Source organism: Lolium rigidum, chromosome 7 (assembly GCF_022539505.1).
Source record: "Lolium rigidum isolate FL_2022 chromosome 7, APGP_CSIRO_Lrig_0.1, whole genome shotgun sequence".
Taxonomy (NCBI): domain Eukaryota; kingdom Viridiplantae; phylum Streptophyta; class Magnoliopsida; order Poales; family Poaceae; genus Lolium; species Lolium rigidum.
In genome coordinates, this window is record NC_061514.1 from 10,190,574 (window position 1) to 10,211,649 (window position 21,076).

The 21,076-nt window shown below is 46.5% G+C and overlaps 3 protein-coding genes across 3 annotated transcripts in view; 1 reads left to right on the top strand and 2 right to left on the bottom strand.

Moving 5' to 3' along the window:
- The window catches only part of LOC124679465 (tau-cadinol synthase-like), a 15,505-nt gene extending 7,690 nt beyond the window's left edge, over positions 1-7,815 (bottom strand). Inside the window, exon 1 of the mRNA XM_047215215.1 lies at positions 7,677-7,815. Coding sequence (XP_047071171.1) covers positions 7,677-7,769 — 93 coding nt within the window. The 5' untranslated portion in view covers positions 7,770-7,815. The remainder of the gene's footprint in view (positions 1-7,676) is intronic.
- A 3,806-nt stretch (positions 7,816-11,621) lies between these two features.
- On the bottom strand, positions 11,622-13,276 carry LOC124678182 (desmethyl-deoxy-podophyllotoxin synthase-like). The gene is made up of 2 exons (XM_047214097.1): positions 12,386-13,276; positions 11,622-12,301 (listed from the first exon to the last, which is right to left on the bottom strand). The coding sequence occupies exons 1-2, from the start codon at positions 13,271-13,273 to the stop codon at positions 11,678-11,680; spliced, it is 1,512 nt and encodes a 503-aa protein (XP_047070053.1). The 5' UTR covers positions 13,274-13,276; the 3' UTR covers positions 11,622-11,677.
- A 3,134-nt stretch (positions 13,277-16,410) lies between these two features.
- Positions 16,411-17,996, top strand: LOC124670874 (ent-isokaurene C2/C3-hydroxylase-like). Its single transcript, XM_047207343.1, has 2 exons — positions 16,411-17,325; positions 17,920-17,996. The coding sequence occupies exons 1-2, from the start codon at positions 16,446-16,448 to the stop codon at positions 17,994-17,996; spliced, it is 957 nt and encodes a 318-aa protein (XP_047063299.1). The 5' UTR covers positions 16,411-16,445.
- The last annotated feature ends 3,080 nt before the right edge of the window (positions 17,997-21,076 follow it).

Below are 21,076 nucleotides of genomic sequence, written 5' to 3' on the forward strand. Positions count from 1 at the left end.
TGTTATCACCAAGATTTGACCGAGTCGGAGGTGGGCCGCAGATCAAGATGGGCTTAAGGAAATATACATGGAGAATTATATGAATCGGCTCGTTATACCAAGTTGGGCTTAATTGCCCGTGTATCCGTAACATATTAGATCTATTTTAGTTTAGAGATAGAATCTTACTCGTGCACGGTTTAGTGCATGCCCACATTAGAAAGTCCCTCGGACTATAAATATGTACCTAGGGTTTATGGAATAAACAACAACTCACGTTCAACCCCAAAACAAACCAATCTCGGCGCATCGCCAACTCCTTCGTCTCGAGGGTTTCTATCAGGTAAGCGACATGCTGCCTAGATCGCATCTTGCGATCTAGGCAGCACAAGCCCCACGTTGTTCATGCGTTGCTCGTACCGAAGCGCTTTTGATGGCGAGCAACGTAGTTATCATTAGATGTGTTAGGGTTAGCATTGTTCTTCGTTTAAGCATGCTTACGTAGTGCAACCCTTGCATATCTAGCCGCCCTCACGCCTATCTCAGGTGTGGGGGCGGCACCCCGCTTGATCATTATTTAGTAGATCTGATCCGTTACGATTGCTCCTTGTTCTACAAGGAGTAGTTTAATATCTGCAATAGTTAGGCCTTACAAAGGGGGGGGATCCAAGTGGCACGTAGGGTGGCGTTCGCAAGTCCTAAACGGGATGTTCCGAGGATCAACTTCATGTTGGTTTTTAGGCCTTGTTTAGGATCGGCTTACGAGCACCGTGCGTGGCCGCGAGGCCCAACCTCGGAGTAGGATGATCCGATTATGCGGTGAAAACCCTAAATCGTCGTAGATCTCATTAGCTTCATCTTGATCAAGCAGGACCACCAAGTATTCGTGCACCCCGTACGAATCATGGGTGGATCGGCTCTTTGAGCCGATTCACAGGATAACCTCGAGAGCCGATCGAGGCTCGTATTTAATGTTTACATGTATGCCCCGCAGGAAACTAAGCGAGGCATCCCCATCACCTTCCCGACCAGGTATAGGTCAGGTGGCACGCCCTTGCACTTCGCATCGCCGCGTGTGACCGGAAGAGCATTGCGGGCCGTCGCTCGGAGGGGTCTCAGCCAGCCCGCAGCTCTAGGCTCTTCCCGGCTCTACGGTGTTGACAAGGCCGCTGCCCGCCGGTGGGTTTTGGCAGTCAACACATTCTGGCACGCCCGGTGGGACAATCGTCTACATCAACCACATCGCCATCTACATCTGAGATGGCGGACGGCACGCCAGTCACCTACGAGGATCTGCCTGACGACCTCAAGAAGCAATACAACGAGATCAAGGCCACCCTCGAAGCCGACCTCATCGGCTCTTTTCGGAGAACCCGTTCCCATGGCATCGATGGAAGGGATTCTCACCGCAAGGTGCGCTCGATGGGATAGACCTCTCTACCCCGTCGGAGGAACGCACCATGGGTCCGCGGGCAGGAGATCAACTACCTGGTGGCTCACTCGCTACACCGCCACTCTGAGAACTTGGTCAACGTGTTGGAGCGTGTCGCTCTGCGCGTGATCCAGGAGATCATGAGCCACCAGCACTCGCCGTCAGGACCAGCTCTCGGGACTCATCAAGGAGAGTTGCCACTCCAGTCCCGTCCACCGCTGCCATATGCGTTGGCAGCACTCGCCGAAGTGCCGACTACACCGGCATTCCTCGTCTACAGGATTGGTGGCGACCCTAGTGACTACCGGGCTCTTAATGGAGGCGCCTAAGGAGATCCCTCAAGGATACGCGTGTATGTATGTGCCGGATTGTGGTGACTGGGCACTCACAAACCAGGCCACAACATCGGGGACTCCGGCGAAGACAGGAGGAACGTCGGCGACAGAGCTTGAGAAGCAGACGTGGCTAACTAAATGCGCCACACCGACGAAACTCCCGAGCCCAGAGCTGGAAAAGCAAACATGGCTGGCCAAGTACGCCACCCCGGCGAATCTTCAGAGTGCAACTCCTACGGCCAACACAGCGGATCAGATCAGTACCATACTGAGAGACCAGTTCGGCATGATGCCGAAAAGAAGGGCAGTCGGCTATTCCAAGCCGTACCCCGACGATTACGAGATGATCCCGCTGCCACCTAAATATCGGCTCCCTGACTTCTCCAAATTCGGTGGATCAGATGGCTCCAGCTCCATCGAGCACGTCAGCCCGATATTTGGCTCAACTAGGACCGGCTTCGAGTGTCGGATCAGCTACGCGTGAGGCTCTTTTCACAGTCCCTCACGGGATCGGCTTTTGGATGGTACACCTCTTTGCCAGCAAAACTCCATCCGAGTCTTGGAAGCAATTGGAAGAACAGTTCCATATGCAATACCATTCGAAGCTTCCGAGTCTGGCATTGCCGATCTAGCACAACTACGTCAGAAGCGCGGGGAAACGGTGACAGAATACATCCAGCGCTTCAGGAATCTTAGGAACCGATGTTATTCGGTTCGTATAACCGAAAAGGAAGCAGTCGAGTTGGCGTAGCAGGCCTTGCAACACAGCTCAAGGACATGGCCTCCCAAGCAGATTATCCCTCGCTGGCGCACATGGTTCCGAAACTATCAGCATATGAACAGCGCCACCCCGACCTGTACCAAGACAAGTTCAAGCGTGCAGTAGTTATGGTCGATACAGAGGAAGATGAAGTGCCTGCGGGAGACCAAGAAATAGCAGTGGCTGAGTGGACTCGGGAGGAACCCCGTGGCCTGCAAATGGGTAAAGCCACCAGGGCCGCCCAGGGGATTTGATTTTGACGTAACCAAGACCGAACAAATCTTCGACCTCCTGCTCAAGGAGAAACAGTTGACGATTCCTGAAGGTCTCAAGTTCCCCACGGCGAAAGAGCTAAACGGAAAGCCGTACTGCAAATTCCACAACTCGCTTTCCCATGCCACCAACGACTGCCGGGTGTGGCGTCGGCACATCCAAGCGGCGATAGAGAAGGGGCGGCTAATTTTCAACCAGATACGCCATGAAGGTCGACACCCAACCCTTCCCCGCCGTTAACATGGTAGAAATTACCTACCCTGAAGGTTGCCAGCCGGGTCCCTCGTTCAGCATCAACATGGTAGGACCTGGAAACCACCCTGGCAAAGATGGAGATGAGGGCAGCTGCTCTCATAGCAAGGATACGAGAGGAGGCCGCTCCACGCGATCGGCTCCGTCATGATGGCAAGCGCTATGTCACGAGGGAGAGGTGAAGAATATAAGATATCGGCGACCCCTCTCCGATCACCTCCTCAACAAATATGTGAGTCGGTATGACCAACGCCGACGGTCCAATTACGATGATAGAGGAGATCGTCCGGCTAGAGAAGCCGGAAGATATCGTCGGCGGGATCGCGATGAGGAGGAGCACGAGCGCCGTGCCACGGAAGCATCAAGGGAGCAAGATGACAACGCCGGACATTGAGACTGCCCCTTCTTCGGACTACTCGCTGGGATTCAGGAATGAGCCGATTGCCCACAATCGGCAATTGCCCGAATGCAATCAGAAAAAGAAGGAGGCAGCCAACGTGTCCGTGTTCGAGCGCCTAGGGCCTCTCCCGCCACAAAGCAAACGCGCTCGAGTCACCTCGTTGGGCAGATCTTGAGGATTCGGAAGACGAGGGAGAAGTGGAAGAAGACAGGTACCACCGGCCAAGGTGGTGCCACGACGGACTCAGCCGTTCCCAAAAGCGCAGGGTTCAGCGATTGCGCGGCCCGGAGGAAGCCGAAGGTTGTACCTGCATACGCTAAGGAAGGCACGGCCTGATCTGGCTGCAAAGGTTCAGCGAACCACTGGATGAAGAGGGTCGTCCACGAAAAATGGAGTGGCGCCCCAAACATAGGAAAGCCGATGATGAGACATCGGCTGGCACAAACATGGTACTCGTCTTGCCGACAGAGCTTAGCGCTCCACGACTCTACGGAGCACTCAAGGTGGACGACAGCAAGCGCATCGAGTCAGAGGTTGGGTTGGTTTTATCCAGCCTGACCAAGTAGCAAGATCAAACCAATGAGCAAACCAGGAGGGGCTGATCCTTGTGATCGGCCCCAAAAAATTTATGAAGGGAACTTACAAAACCTTCAACGAGCAAGCAACGTGGAGGCCGATTCCAGCAATCGGCCAAAATTATCCTCACCCACCATTCTGCTCGGGTTCAACATGTTATCCAACAGAGCCGATACCATCAATTCTCTTGACAGAATCGGCTCGGGGGGCACCCAGGTAGATAAAATACGAGGATATGCAACGGAAGCATCTCATCTTCTGTTGATGGGTATTGGAATATGGGGGCCGATGCACAGATCGGCCGTAAAAAAAAAATTCGAAAATTTTCGAACACAGCCGATGCAGCAAGCATCGACTTAAGGATATGAAAGCCGATGCATGGCCATCGACTCAAGGGGAGTAACTGTTACGATCAGAGGGTCAATGGAGCACAAAGGGAGATTTTTTATGAAGGAACTCCTCAATGGAGCAGTTTGGAAGCTCAGATCCTCTCTTCAAGAACAATATCAGGAGCAGCATGGGCGGGCGGATCAGGTCAAGGATGGATTGCATTAGATTCACCAAAGGAAAGAAGCCGATCTAGCCAGACAAGAACTAAAGAAGCTCGGGGGCAGCTCACCTTGAAGGCTTTCCGCTTAGAGAAGCCGATTTGTGTTCAAATCGGTCGGCGCTGCATAAGGAACTTCCCCACACACGATCAAGCCCAGGTCTATGCAGCTCATTTGTGTATCCTCGTCTCCGTTTTGCCTTGGCTGAGACTCGGGGGCAACAGGCCTGGTAGGTGCTCTATTGAAGGACCGATTGAAGTACCATCGGCTGATCTTCGTTGCAACCTTCTTCACAAAGCGATGAACGCTCGCTAAGGAGTTGAAGAATGGAAGGATGAATGTCGAAGGACCGATGCGTTGTTATCGGCTCATTACACATTGGCAAAGGGGACGAATCGGCAAGGTCAGTAGGAGAGGTAAATTGGCTCAATCAAACTCAGAGGAAATCGGCAAAATCGAATTGGGGAACAGTTCTTCATTGATAGGCGAGATTTCTTACATAAAGAGCTAATTGCTCTCAAAAGGAAATACTAGGGGATACATTGCCCCATCTGCTACTACTGACCCTATGCTAGGGGTCCTATCTACGGGCCGTCACTGCCCTCGTCGTCATCCTCAGAGCTCTCATCGGCACTGCTGCCGATGGGCTCCTCGTCGCTACTCCCGTAGCCCTCCACGGGGGCTTCGTCCCCGTCTTCGTCGTCGGCTGCCGTCGTCGTCCCACCACATGCGAAGGCGCTTCGCCGGTGGGTAGCCCTCGAGGGAGTCGTCGTCGTCGTCCTCCTCCTCCTCCTCTTCTTCCTCCACCACCCCTCGGAGGAGGTGAAGTCGTCCCAGGAGAAGCGATCGTCATCGCTCTCCTCCTCCGATTCCCCGTCGGCGAGGAAACGGAGGTCGCTCTCCCCGTCCGTCAAGGACTGGTCGTCCTCGGACCAGATGGAGAAGTCGTGGTCTGACTCCTCCCCGGCCGCAATGGCGCGGCGGGTGTTGGCCGCGTGGACCGCCGCCGCGTTGTACTCCGGCGTCGGCTCATGGGACGTGGAGGATTGGCTGGCAAGATCCGATGGGGCGGAGGAGGAAGAAGACATGGTGGCTGGGAGGGCTTTTGGAGTACTGATGCGAAGGAGATACGGAGGGGAACTGTTCGGGCGGTTAAATCGAAGGAGGATATAGTGGAAATTCAATGCCACAGCAGTTTCCGAGGAAGTGGTGCCTAAAAAAAAAAAAACTGCCGAGTCACGCGGAGAAGTTGAGAAGGCAAGGCATCATCATGAGGGATACTCGCGACGGTTCTGCCACGACATGACCCGACGAAGGAAAGCAGAGTGATTTTGGAATTACCAATTCCAAAACCAGGGGGGCATGTGTTATCACCAAGATTTGACCGAGTCGGAGGTGGGCCGCAGTCAAGATGGGCTTAAGGAAATATACATGGAGAATTATATGAATCGGCCTATTATACCAAGTTGGGCTTAATTGCCCGTGTATCTGTAACATATTAGATCTATTTTAGTTTAGAGATAGAATCTTACTCGTGCACGGTTTAGTGCATGCCCACATTAGAAAGTCCCCTGGACTATAAATATGTACCTAGGGTTTATGGAATAAACAACAACTCACGTTCAACCCCAAAACAAACCAATCTCGGCGCATCGCCAACTCCTTCGTCTCGAGGGTTTCTATCGGGTAAGCGACATGCCGCCTAGATCGCATCTTGCGATCTAGGCAGCACAAGCCCCACGTTGTTCATGCGTTGCTCGTACCGAAGCGCTTTTGATGGCGAGCAACGTAGTTATCATTAGATGTGTTAGGGTTAGCATTGTTCTTCGTTTAAGCATGCTTACGTAGTGCAACCCTTGCATATCTAGCCGCCCTCACGCCTATCTCAGGTGTGGGGGCGGCACCCCTCTTGATCATTATTTAGTAGATCTGATCCGTTACGATTGCTCCTTGTTCTACAAGGAGTAGTTTAATATCTGCAATAGTTAGGCCTTACAAAGGGGGGGAGGATCCAGTGGCACGTAGGGTGGCGTTCGCAAGTCCTAAACGGGATGTTCCGAGGATCAACTTCATGTTGGTTTTTAGGCCTTGTTTAGGATCGGCTTACGAGCACCGTGCGTGGCCGCGAGGCCCAACCTCGGAGTAGGATGATCCGATTATGCGGTGAAAACCCTAAATCGTCGTAGATCTCATTAGCTTCATCTTGATCAAGCAGGACCACCAAGTATTCGTGCACCCCGTACGAATCATGGGTGGATCGGCTCTTTGAGCCGATTCACAGGATAACCCGAGAGCCGATCGAGGCTCGTATTTAATGTTTACATGTATGCCCCGCAGGAAACTAAGCGAGGCATCCCCATCACCTTCCTGACCGGGTATAGGTCAGGTGGCACGCCCTTGCACTTCGCATCGCCGCGTGTGACCAGAAGAGCATTGCGGGCCGTCGCTCGGAGGGGTCTCAGCCAGCCGCAGCTCTAGGCTCTTCCCGGCTCTACGGTGTTGACAAGGCCGCTGCCCGCCGGTGGGTTTTGGCAGTCAACAGAGTGATACCCATTAATTTGACAGCTTGGGCCCATGTAACAAAGTGCTAAACCATTTCCCCTTTTCAATTCACCCTCTTTTCATTGATAATTAGTTATGTAATTTTTTCATCATATATGAAAATTGCAAGAACTAATGCAATACTTATTGATTTTTATGTTTGGTGTTGGAGCATTTATTATACACTCTTTTTTTTTTTTGCAAAACGTATATTTATAAACTTCACCTTTCATATCTTTCTTCGAATTTTGTTAACTTTTGGAATTCGTAAGCCAGCCCACCAGAGTAGCCCACCTAGTATTTACGTGTTTTCCAAGTGGTCTGCCATTTCGCCTGTGGTGGTTGCGTCGTAAAAGTTGGTCTATAAATTTAACTAGATCGCATTGTTTGTTTACATATATATCTCTTGACTTAGTGAAAATGAATCCTCGAAAGGTGCCACTTACTAGTGAATACAGAGAAGCACACAGAAAGAGCCGCATTGACGTCTATAGATGTATTATATTTACAAACAAAATCCTTGGGACAGTTTACATGTAGAATACCAAATGGCCTCCAAATAATGTGCATGCATATATACCTGCAGGGGCAGCGGCTCGTGTGCAGCAAAGAAATCAATCCACGGCGAGGGTTCATAGGTGAACTCAGGAGTGGTAGCGACGCCTGACGCCATGTCAAGGTACGAGATATGGTACACTGCTCTTTTGTGTCGAGCAGTTAGCTAGATAGTCGAGTGTATTTGGGGACGAAGGAGAGTGAGGCCCCTTATATACATGTCGATCGAGCGATCCAGGTCGGCAGATAACGCCGTCGTTGCGACCTGAATCTAGTGCACAGTAGCAGCCGGGCAAAAGGTCCTCTCTTCGCAACTTCCAGCTTAGCCGGAGTGTCTCAAGTGTACTACATCGACGTTAAAAATGTTCTCTTCCCAACTTGCAGCTGAAGGGACTTGCGGCTAAGCAGCCCAGTGGAACCGTGGTCAAAGCCAACAACGGTTAGATTGCATAGCAGCCGCTGCAGCTTTTCATTAGATTTCACCTGCTTCACATATGGTGCAGGTCCGCGATCTGAACCAAGCAACCGCGCTCCGCCATGGAATTAAACAAAGAAAAAGGAGAGAGATCGAAGACCATATACTAAGCAGCCTGTAGCACACATCCACATCCTATACCACTGCGTCACATACTGATTCCCAGAGGGTTTTTTTTCTCGGTTGAGAAAAAACACTAGCGGATATATTGTCGAAAATAGCGGTTATAATACCACTCGGAATTTGTTAAACGAATTTGTAAATTTATCCATAATTTATAAATTTGAGGAAATTATGTAAATACCTATCTATTTCATTCGGTATAAAGTTTTCCTGATGATAACCGGAATAATAGATTTTTGGCGAGATTTCGAAATTCTCGGCGGAGAAAAAAACCTGCTCTCAGAACACATGCGCGCACGATGAATCTCATGGCATGTGGTCGTCAGATGATGGGAGGGAGCCTTGCAACAGTTGTGGGATGCACAGGGACAAAAGAAATCACAAAAAATATTAGAAGGATAGACCATATAATACATGAAACTACTACTTCCTCCTTTCACTATATAAAACGTTTGGCGGAAACGTGTTTTGCCTCTATGTCCTCCCTGGAGAGGCGGCTGCGGCCTAACTCCTCCCGATCTCCACCTCCATCGACCAGGACGTTGTCCTTGGTCCTCTCTCTCTCGGCTTGCTACTATGGCAGCGGCGGGAGGGAGTGGGGGAGTGGGGGGGGGGACTCGTTCCGGCGTTCTGGCCTAATAGTTAGGGTTAGGTTTGGTGCGTCGTTGGGATCTTGGGAGCGGCGTCTAGGAGAATAAATCTGCTTCAACTCTACTCTCACACTAGCGACAGCTGGGCGGCGCCTCAGAGTTGATGGCAATGTGTGTTGACTTCTCGCTTTTTTTTTCAGATCTAACAAGATTAGTTTCTTGATGTGTCGCTGACGTTTGTTTTTATCTGCGACGACGCTGGCGGCAGGGGCGAGGTAGTTCTTCTGGAGCGAATATGTTAGTCCGGAGGTGGTGGATATGTCATTCTTCTCCAACTTCGTTGATGGGAAGTGGAGGATCTTGGTCCAAGACAGCACGGGGATGTCTCTCAGTCGACATGCCACATCGACTTGTGACTCGCTGCTTGCAGCAAGCCTCTTCATCGACTCACAAAGCCTTGTTGGCGATGGTGTTTTTTTTTTTTGGATATTGCAATGGTGGAGTCTCGACGTCTCTTCCGGTGCCCGTCTTAGCGGTGCTGGAGTTGGGTGCCCGCCGCTGGTTGCGGTAGTTACATGAAACCCTAGGTATCGTTTTGTATTTGTCGATAATTTAGGATTTCAGCTAACTTCAGGATAATTGTTTTATCTTGGTTTGTGTTTTAGTTTTCAAGTGTGTTTGCTTCATGTATCTTGATTTTCGATTAATAAATAAGTGGTTGCTCTCAAACAATAAAATAAAAAACGTTTGAGACGGAGTGACCTTATCTCTGTTCTATAATATAACGTTTTGGTATGCTAAAGCAGCCCACCAAATCATCTTACATTTTGGAAAACAAGACTAGACATAGATCATGACAGTGTTACACTATCGAAGGGATATTCCTGCAAACAGTTATGGTGCGTTGTTTGCATGGCCGACGTGTACCTGACGTCAAGATGAGACGGTCTCTCCTCCCTCGTGTCAATCGTCCACAGGCTGTTGCCGCGGCTGCTCGCTCCGGCAGCCAGCTAGTGTAGTGGCACCTTTTCTATCGGTAGGTAGATATGCGACAGGCTCTGATAAACGCATACATGCGCGCGTGCATGTTCCTCATCGTTAGCAGCCGGCGGAATTGAGACGTATGTTATCTGTATGGTTTAATATATACTTCATCCGGCCGATAGATCGGCACGTCTCAGTTTGGCAGCAGGTACATCAAGTACAATATATACTTACTCAAAAAAAGATAATTATTTGTGATCAGCGGCCGACTGCACCCACCCCAGGAATTATTTACTCACATGCATAAAGCATATATCTCTAAGTTTAGTTTTCTGACGTATCCTGGAACGTTTGTGCGCTAGGAGTAGACATAAAAATAGCAAAAGAGTTGTACTCCCAAATCAATTCCTCTTTGCTTTACTGGTCAGGCATTATTGGTGGAGTGATCCATGACATCTACTTCGTTTAGGTCTATTAATTTCGTTTGTTCACGATAACGGAGCTTGTAATGCAGATGCTCATGCTATCGCCCAGTCTGCGATACATAATGTCAGCGTTGTGCCCCCACGTACTCAAAATTTTATAATCTCGTATTTGTACATATTTTGAAGGAAGCTCACTTAAAATCTGCAAATTTATAGAAAAAAATGCCTCCACTCAAACGATATGCCCCTAGTCAGACTATTTTCTAGGTCCGCCCTTGGTACCCTCTTTAGTGCAAACAAAAGAACTATCTTTTACAAAATAATGATACTATCATTATAAAATTAGTACATTTTGTTAAACTGAAGAGGGTAGAGTGTACCCTTATAGTGGCTCACTTGCATCTATATCACGTTTGTATTCAACTATCTATGTTCAATCAATAAAACGCTATGTCAAACTAGAAAAAAAAAATACAAAACATAAAGCTAGCTTATAAATTTCGAAAGCACTTTTCTGCTTAATTCCGGCAAAACATGATACTCCCTCTGTTCCAAAATAAATGTTGCATCTTTTTCTAGAAACAGATGTATCAAAATTAATATTATCAGCTTTCGAGCAGCTTTCAGGACTCAAAGCTTTTTTTTTCATAACAAGTGAATTGTTTTGCTTTGGTGAGGTTGAAGACGAGATGCCCCCATGTATGTCGAACTTTTTGGTTGTGGGAAAGGCCAATTACCCCTCTGCTATTTAGGCATCCCGATACATTATCAGAGACTCACAGATGTTGAATGGAAACATGCCGATGGGAGGTTGCAGAAAAAATTGAGTAGTTATGAAGGAAAACTACTATCCTGTGGTAGAAGATTAGTTCTCATTATTTCAACCCACTAAGTAATATGATATTGTATATGATTTCTTTCTTTCAGCTACCTAAACAAGTTTTGTAATGATTGAATTATTTTTGATCAAGATTTTTTCATAAGGTGATGGTGAAAAAAAACGACTGGCTAAATAAAATGTACTTTGGTGTCCTAAAGATCTAGGAGAACTTGGTATTTGTGATATTGAGTTCAAAACTAGGGCCTAGTCAAAACAGGTCTCCTCCAGGTAAATGAATTGTTAAGCTTCTTGCCAAAGATAAGATGGTATCTGGCAAACTCTTCTAAAAAAACGTAGGATCAGGTGCACATTGCGCTCTCAAATTAAATGAAAACCTGAGAACTCGCATTTTGGGCTGGCCTAGAAACATTCGGCATAGAGCAAACTTCCTTTTTTGGTGCAATCAGTAGTTTGCATTATCCACCATAATATATTACAACTTTAGCCGTTCTTTTATTGTGATATAGTGCAACAGTAGTTACATAGTAATAATACTTGTGTATAATTGAAGATATATGTATCCGCGTGCATTTCCACATCTATATGTATCTATGTGGCATTAAAGCCTCCACGTGGAAGAGCTATCAAATGTAGGTCATATTTTCTTCCTACAATTATCCCGTATTTCTCAGTCATGTCTAGCAACTCTGGGCTCTCCCCACCAGGTAGCACCCAGTCGAAGTGGTAAAGAAGGTTCGCCAAGGCAATCTTCATGGTTGACTCGCCGAAAAATATTCCAGGGCACTGCCTTCTCCCAGCTCCAAAGGGAGTGAATTCAAAGTATGTCCCGTTGTAATCCATGCTATTATTTTCAAACCTTTCAGGCATAAACTCTTCAGGACATTTCCAGCATTTTGGATCCCTGGAAACTGCAAAGGCATTAATGTACACGTTGGTGCCTTCGAGCATGTCAAAACCCATAACCTTACGGTCCTCCCTAGCTCTGCGGGGGATCAAAGGACCGGGTGGATGCAATCTAAGAACCTCCTTAGTAACCATCCGCATGTAAGGGAGTCCATGAAGGTCATTATTTGTAATGACACCTCGATCTTTACCTAGCACATTTCTAATCTCAAGCTGTGCCTTAGCCATGGCTTTAGGATGACGGGCGAGCTCCGACATAGCCCACTCCAAAGCAACTCCCGTGGTTTGGGTCGCACCTGCAAATATGTCCTGAAAACCAGAGTTGTGTTACTATTAGAATTAGTTATATCTTATGAAAAAAGAAAGAATGGTTTCAACAGAGTCAGGACTCACAAATAAGACGGCGCCAATACTTTCGGTGGTGAGGGGAAATGTAAACGCGTCTTCCTCCTGTAGCCTGAGCAGCACATCCAGCAGGTCCCCGTCATCGGCGCGGCTGCACACACCGGCAGCTCGCGCAGCTTTCCGGCGCTCGATGACATCGGTGTTGATGCGCTGGACGTGTCCGTAGCTCCTCTTCATGCCGCGTTCGCCGCTGCTCAGCCACCGCACGAGCCGCGACGACGGGAAAAGGTCGACCAGGCAGAAGCCACCGAGCAGCACGAACGCCTCGTCCAGGTTTCGGAGGTACTCCTCCTGCTGGGGGAACTTGCCGCCGAACACCGCCCGCGACACGACGTCGTTGCTGAGCGCCATGACCATGTCGCTGACGTTGACGGCGGACGATGCGGCGGCGATGGAGCGGAGGAGGATCCCGACCTGCTCGGGCCTGATGCCGTCCATGCGGCGCACCTGCTTGGCGCTCAGGAGCTCCATGACGCAGACCTTGCGCATCTGGCGCCAGGGGTCGCCGTAGGGGGCGAACACGATGCCCCTGCCGCCGCACCCGAAGATGTCGAGCGTCGCGCTGTGCGGGCGGCCCGAGAAGGCCAGGTCGTTGGTCTTCATCACCAGCGACGCCGCCTCGGCGCTGGAGACGATCACCGTGGGCACCTCGCCTAGCATGAGGTGCATGAGCGGCCCGTGCCGGCGGGACAGCTCCATCATCCTGCGATGCGGAAGGATGCTGGCGACGTGGTGGAGGCTGCCGATGATCGGGAGTGTCCATGGCCCGGGTGGCAGCTGCCTCTTCTTGGCGTTGCTTTTGCCACCGGAGAGCTTGGCAAACGAAAGGGCTAATACAGTGGAGATGGCTATACACAAGATTAACCACCCCTCCATGGCAGGCAGAGCTTGGCAACTGAGTGAACCCGTTTCGCTCACTTTGGCCTATTTGATGATGCAGCTGACATAGCACTGCATGCGTAGCAGCCTAGGTAGACCAATGACGAATATAAGCCTTAGCCGCCATCCTCGGAGGGAGAAAGGGACAAAGACAAGTGCTACTGGTCTTTCAGCAATACTAGTGTGTTCCACCAACTGAAGTAGTAAAATAATCGAATTTTCGAGTAATAATACTTTCTCCATTTATGCTAGTGCCAACTAATATGAATCGGAGAGACTAGCTTAATTAAGACCAACGAACCCTAGCCTGTTTTTTTGTGTGTTTTTGTTTTGAGAATTGCACCTTTTCCATTTTAGAGCTTAGTTTGTGCGACCGCATGGAGCTTGGGAACTTGTGAATAGGGCTCAAAATTTCAACCAAATATCCACAAAATTTCTGAAATTTCACTAATTTGGGTGGACCAAATTTTAGCCGAATATCTCGGTATACGTTTGCTTCAAATATATATTCAACTTTTTCTTAAATTTGATGTAATTTGAAGGAGACGAATCCAAAATAATTTCTGAAACACCCGAAATTTCATGAATTTCGATGGGTCTCGAAACTTATCTCTTTCTGTTTTTGCACTAATTCAATCACATTAACCACAGTCGATAGTTGAACTTGTAGAAATGAATGTCACACACTAAGCAAGGTCTAGGCGCTTGCGAGTACTCGAGAGTTTGGACAGTACAACTTGGAAGCTCAACTTAGAGGATCGAGAGTTTGGACAGTACAACTTGGAAGCTCAACTTAGAGGACCGGAGGTCGTCTTTGTTTTTGGTGTTTTTTAAACCAAAAATTACTACAACTACATAATGATTGTTGGTGTAAACTAACATTATTAGAAAATGTTTTTCAATACGAATCTAATGATATGAATTAATGAAATATAATTAAAATTTTGTTGCTCCATTTTTTGGTTAAATTCGCCTTGAAAACATATGTATGCCTTATTTATCCAAACGAAGGTACTGTTAAATTATGAGATTTGCTAAGTAATTTCGTGTTCAGTCACGTCTTACACTATTTAATTTGCATCGTGATTCGTGTTAATTATAAATTGCCACATGAGTTGCAACTGAAATTGAATGACGCTACGTGACTGAGAATGAAGTTTGTTCTTAATCGACTGAAAAATAGTCATACCCCTTAAATTATACTAATAGACGATAACACTTCGTGAAGATATCCTTCGCCGGCGTAGGCTCAGCATCGCCGCTGCGCGAGATGCAAGGTTTGCGTCATGCTGGCACCAAGGAGGCTTTTTACGGTACAAATTACTAGTCTTATGGACGAGTAGTATTGAGCAAGTGTAATTTAGGCAGGTAATCTTTCCGTATTTTCCTTTCGTGTAAGGGCAACTTGGCCAGATTAGGGGTAATGATCGATTCTTCCAAAACGCCCGTCCATCCGCTGACATGCACGTGCCTTTCTGACTGCCTCAGTGAGAATCAATCTTGTGTATAAAAAATATCTTGCGCAATGCATCCGCTAAGAGCAACTTTAACAGAGACGCTAAATGGATTGCATGCTAAAATAAATAATTACTAATTTGCAGCGTGGCCGGCAGGCGCGGTAAAATTGCGCGGGCTAAAACATTTACCGTGCATCTGAAAAAGCGGCGACACACACGCTTTCTTTCATGCCCCGGTGCGCGCTATATAAAAGACGTGCCACACGTGTCCTCCAACCGTCTGACATTTCAGCGCGCGCTTCCCCCTCCCCACGGATATCGCGCCACCGCAATGTAGCCGCGACGCCATTCGAGCTCTGGGTATTGCGGCGTCCACGGGCACCCCAATGACGCCTTCTACGTGGGGATCCGGACCGGCGACGAGGCATCAGCCTCGGAAAGTTCAAGACCGCGCACAAGACGGCGCACGCGTACGACGCCCTGGCCTGGCGGCTCGGGCGCCCGCGTCGGACGATGAACTTCCATGACGTGTGGACGCGCCAGTAGGACGAGGCCCTCGCGCCGCCGCCGCGCCTTATCACGCAAGAGGAGCAGCGCCCCAGCGAGAGCTGGAGCGCCATTTTCTCATCGCCGAGCAGGATGAGCATGTGTTGCTCGAGTGGGTGGCCGGCTTCCCTGAGGGTGTCGCGGCCGAGAAGAAGCACTTTGCGACTGCGGAGGCGCAGACGGCCGCGAGGAGGTCGGCCTCGCCCGGATGGCCGACAAGGCGGGCCTTCATCGAGGCGTAGATGGCCGGTCCGATGACCATCTCCGAGGATAACCCCGTTGGGCTGACATGTTCTCGTCGACTTCAGTGTCGACCACAACACCGGACTCGTCCGATGTCGAGTTTTTAGATTAGGTTTATTTTTATCTACACTAGTTTGTAAAATATAAACTATCTCTATTTTTTCTATCTAAACTAGCTTTATCACATTTTCTAGATCTTATTTTATGCTATTTCTTTGCAAAATCGTGTTTATGGCACTGCATTTTAACACCCCTGTTGAAAGGCGATTTTGGCAATTCTTTGCGCGTGGCTTTTTAGCACTTCTGGTGGAGAACAAACTGATGTCACGTGCTATATAAGGATGCAGCGCGGTCACTGTTGCCGCGTGGCATTTCTAACCTTTTTGACACGAAAATAGATGGCAAGTGAAGAGAATCCGTTTGTCTACAGAATGGAATGGGATCGGGACTCCAACCTAACCGGTGGACAAATTTCTATATCCTGAAAGTACCCTTTAATGGGCAGGAATTTACCTATTTTACTCTTTTGTGAAAAAATACTACTCCTTTGCATAACAAGTATTGATCAATCTCAGCCCTTAGATCTGGGTAGTTGGACGGTTGACGCGTCGCTGTCCCTACCGTAAAAGACCCCGCACCAAGACGTGGTGGCGCTAGCAGCCAGCTGCTCGTCCGAAGCTTCGCCAAATAGCAGAGCCCCCCACTAACTTACAATATGTGGCTGGATCAAATTAAATCAGAAAGCATCGGCCGGAAAAGAATCCGTGGAAGCCCAGGATATATACGATTTTGTTTTCGTTTCACAGGAACAAGTTACTACTATTATATATACTCGGTCTCTCCTAGCAGCAGGCCGGCCAACGCATATTGGTCATAAGTTGATCAAACTTCACACTTGCCTGTAAGCTAGCTGCTAGGCTGCGATGGAGGCGTGGCTAAGCCTGTGTTTCATAGCCCTCATCACTATACTGGCCTTTTGGTTTCTCAACCTCTCGGGGACCAAGAGCAAGCCACATAAGCCGCAGCCTCCCGGGCCGTGGACTCTCCCGATCATCGGCAGCCTCCACCACGTCATCAGCGTCGTCCCGCACCGCAAGATCACGGAGCTGCGCCGCCGGCACGGGCCACTCATGCTCCTCAAGCTCGGGGAGGTCCCAGCCGTGATCGTCTCCAGCGGAGAGGCGGCGGCGCAGGTGTTGAAGACGAACGACCTCACGTTCGCGACGCGGCCGGGCACCCCGACGCAGGACATCGCCGGCTGCGGCGGCAGGGGCATCATCTTCGCACCCTACGGCGACCACTGGCGCCAGATGCGCAAGGTGTGCATCGTGGAGCTCCTCAGCGCCAAGCAGGTGAGGCGGATGGACGGTATCAGGCTGGCGGAGGTGGGCAGCCTCCTCCATTACATCGCCGGCGCCGCATCAACCGGCGCCTCCGTTAACGTCAGCGAGAAGATGATGGAGCTCAGCAACGGCATCGTGGCGCAGGCGGTGTTCGGTGGCAAGTTTGCCGAGCAGGAGGAGTACATCCGCGAGCTGGACGTGGTGCTCACTCTGCTGGGCGGGTTCTGCCTCGTCGACCTCTTCCCGTCGTCGAGGTTTGCGCGGTGGCTCAGCTTCGGCGCGCGCCGCATGCAGAGAAGCTACGGCTGCATGCAGCACATCATTGAAAACATCATCGAGGAGCGAAAGGCCGCGCGAGCTGCCGGACAATGCGCCTGCAGCGCCGAGGACGAGGACCTGCTGGACGTGCTGCTCAGGCTGCAGAAGGAGGACTCATTGGCACCCCCCCTAACCACTGAAAGTATATGCGCTGTCTTATTTGTGAGTGTTTCTCTTAATAATAGCACTAATTTTCTTAGCAAGGGAAGAAAAAGTATATGACTGAAAGTATATGCAGAAGGAGCACTAATTTTATTACTCTTTTCTAACAAATACTACCTTCATCCCATTAAGGCTTAATTATATTATTTTTAGAAAGTCAAACTATATCAAGTTTAGCCAAGTTTGTACAAAAATCATTAACATGCGAAGTACAAATTAATATCATTAGATAGGTAATGAAATATATTTTCATATGGTATCTATAAAACATCATATTTTTTGATAGATTCTTCTAAAAATTTGGTCAAACTTTACTTGGTTTGATTTTAAAAAATAAATAAAAGGCTCAAGCTTTGGGATGGACGTAGTAAATTTTAATATTCTTTCTTAGCAAAGAAAGCCTTTTAATTTCCCAGCAACAATTTTTTGATCATTTGTTGTAATAGTTACTAATTCTCATACCATATATGTAACTTTATTCTACACTTTAAATTTTGTTTCAGTAAATTTATAACTTCTCTAATACTACACATACTTGAAATCTAATTATACATATCACATCCTTCATTTTCAGGATATATTTTCAGGTGCTACAGATACCACAGGAACCATTTTGGAATGGGCTATGTCGGAGCTTGTCCGTCATCCTAAAGCCATGGCTAGGGCACAACTAGAGATTAGAGAGACCCTTGGTCAAGATCGAGATATCATTAATAATAGCGACCTTACTGAACTAACCTACATGCGAATGGTCATTAAGGAGGTTCTTAGGTTGCATCAGCCTGCTCCTCTAATTCCCCGCATGGCCAGAGAGGATTGTAAACTTTTAGGCTACGACATGCCTAAAGGCACCACAATATTCATTAATGTCTTTGCAGTTTCTAGGGATCCAAAGTGTTGGAAGGACGCTGAAGAATTTGTGCCAGAGAGGTTTGAGAACAACACAATGGATTACATTGGGACACACTATGAATTCACCCCCTTCGGGGCAGGACGAAGGCAATGCCGATGCTATTCGGCACGTCAACCTTGGAAATTTCTTTGGCAAACCTTCTCTACCATTTCGATTGGGTTCTTCCTGGTGGGGCGAGCCTAGAGTCATTGGACATGTCTGAGAAATTTGGAATCACGGTGGGAAGAAAAAACGACCTACAACTAATAGCTATTCCACGTGGACACTTCAACGCCACAGACTTATATAGTTATTTCAGTCCTCGTGGACATATTCATATATATTTACACACCACCATCTCGATATAACCACGAGGTTACACCAACAAGAACAGAAAGTCATAGACGATGTTTTTGTACTAGAAGTATAATATTCCTAGCAACAAAAATATTATTATCCATGTCATTGTACTCTGTGTGAATGCAAAGAGGAAATAAAATGCATCCATAACGTAAAATTACATGTTGTACTCAGTTCAACCAAAAGATCGATCTAATGGTCAAGACTAGGAAATTATATCAACATCTTCCCGCACATCTAGGTGGGTGAGCCTTTTATTTGGATCTCATTATGGTTACTATGATTTAAAAACATGACCTTGTATGTTTGATACTATTTGGAATTGCATGCTCTAGTAAGTTGAACGGAAAGATTAATTTGGTGGGAGAGACTAGAGACAATTATATTTATCACCTCATTTGATGTCTAGGCTAGTGTGCTTTTTATTTTTATAGAATTGATGCATTGATATATGGTTTCTCAAATATAGTCGGTTGCTTTCATAAGCCGTCTATGTTATATTTTCCCAAATCAGTTTGTTGGATCGGCTTGGATAGAATTGACTACTAGCTAGCTTGAGCTTTTTACTGGCAACAATGTTTTTTTTTCATAACAATAGTCAAAATATGCATCGATATACATGCACAGCTACACACGTATAGGAGACATATATACGTAGGCGGAGATAAAATCCATATATTGCGATCTGTGTTCCGTGTAGTCATTGCATTAGCTATTTAATGTGCTTCAAAATATGATTCTCGCCTTCGATGCTGAAAGATCGCTAATGCGGCATATAAGGAAAAGATAAATAAAACTGAAGGAATCTACATTCACGATGAGTGATTATTTTAAGTGTATTAGCATTGTATGTTTTTCAAATACCTTTTAACATAAAACAAATTAGCTAGTTGAAACGAATTATATTTATAGGGCTCTTAAATTCACAAGCCAATAAAATGTGTATATTTTAGGTTATATCCAAAAAATTGATATTATAAATTAATATTGTTCCTATGCGATATATTTTAATTTACTCAAATTGCTTCTTTTCTAATATCTTTGTAGATCTAGTTTGTGAGGTATATATTCTTGGTAAGGTTTTCCTAAGATGAGGACTTCCACATCTAAGTTGAAAAACAATTGGCTTCAAGTTATTATAATTATTCCTTTGCGTGATTGTTTACCTATTTGAGACTACCAAGATTTTTTTTTTGCATGGTGATTAATTCTTATATTTTTCCCTGTGAAGATGATCTTTGATATAATTACAAACTATCACTATAAAATATTTTCTAATACTTCTTGTACTTGGATAATTGGTAATCTATTATAAGGTAGATATTTAATGAACACATTTTACATTGGTTTTTACTTTTAATTGTCCTATCTCTTGCCAAAACATTATTTTTATGTGACTCCCATGTGTCTTCCATGAATCATATTGATCCATTTTATTTACTTGAAATATCTTCGTGTTTTATTAGGTATAGCTAGAGTGATAAACCTAGTTGTTTGCATTTTGTACTCAAATGCAAAATCATAAATAATCCACTAATCTTGGAGGAGCTCTCATATACTTGATTATCTTATCATAACATCTATTCTTTCAAGAGTTTGTGTTTGGAAGCCAATTTATTTCTGGTTTTCTTTGTGCTATCATGAAAAACATGGAGGGTTTGGTTTATGTGTTAGAACGTTGCTCTATTTAGGAGGTAGTTATCTCATTTCTTTATGTTTGATTTACCACCTTAAAATGACATAAGCCTTCGAGCGTGTGTGTTTTATTTATCCTTTATTCTCATTGGTTTTTGCTTTGTCAATGTGTTGAAGTTCAGAATCGATCTTGTGTTAATTGATTTTTTATATAATTTGAACAACCTTTATTGTGTCACACCTTTGTGTGTCTTCTTGGTTTATTTGATATTTTCCAAACTATGTCTTCTTTTGATTCTTGGAAGACATGTGCATGTATATTTACTATATTTTTAACCATAGTATGCTTGTTTTCGTTGATCCAATGTATAGTTAAACTCCATTAAATTTTAAATCGGTTAGATGTGCATGAAATTTAAATTCATCTGTATGCACATATTTATGTGGATTTTGTTTTATACTATGTTGTAGTGTCTCTAGCTACTTTGAACCTATTAGTTTGGGGACCATTTTTGTACTTGAACTTTGTTTAGGTACAAAGAAGATACATTGAACGATTTTATTATTTCTAAGAAAAATGTGGTGTCTAAATAATAATTAGAGACAAGCTATGATGATTGATGAAATATTATCTACTACACCTACCAATTATATCTCGGTAACAAGTATATTTTCATGCCTTATTTTGTTGTATCCAACCATATGATTACTTCTTGACATGAAACTCTTTGTTTGTAAATGTTACTTTTCTTGGAAATGTATTAGTGAAAATTTGAGTAAATTGAGATGAGTATATATGCTAGGAAGTATATAAAATCTTGTTCATGATTCACCCATGCAAAAT

Excerpts from the sequence above, each read along its gene's own strand:
- LOC124670874 (XM_047207343.1), top strand. The coding sequence starts at position 16,446 with ATGGAGGCGTGGCTAAGCCTGTGTTTCATAGCCCTCATCACTATACTG. Across the intron at positions 17,326-17,919 it reads ACCCCCCCTAACCACTGAAA|GATATATTTTCAGGTGCTAC; the intron begins GTATATGCGCTG and ends CTTCATTTTCAG.
- LOC124678182 (XM_047214097.1), bottom strand. The coding sequence starts at position 13,273 with ATGGAGGGGTGGTTAATCTTGTGTATAGCCATCTCCACTGTATTAGCC. Across the intron at positions 12,302-12,385 it reads GTATTGGCGCCGTCTTATTT|GACATATTTGCAGGTGCGAC; the intron begins GTGAGTCCTGAC and ends TCTGGTTTTCAG.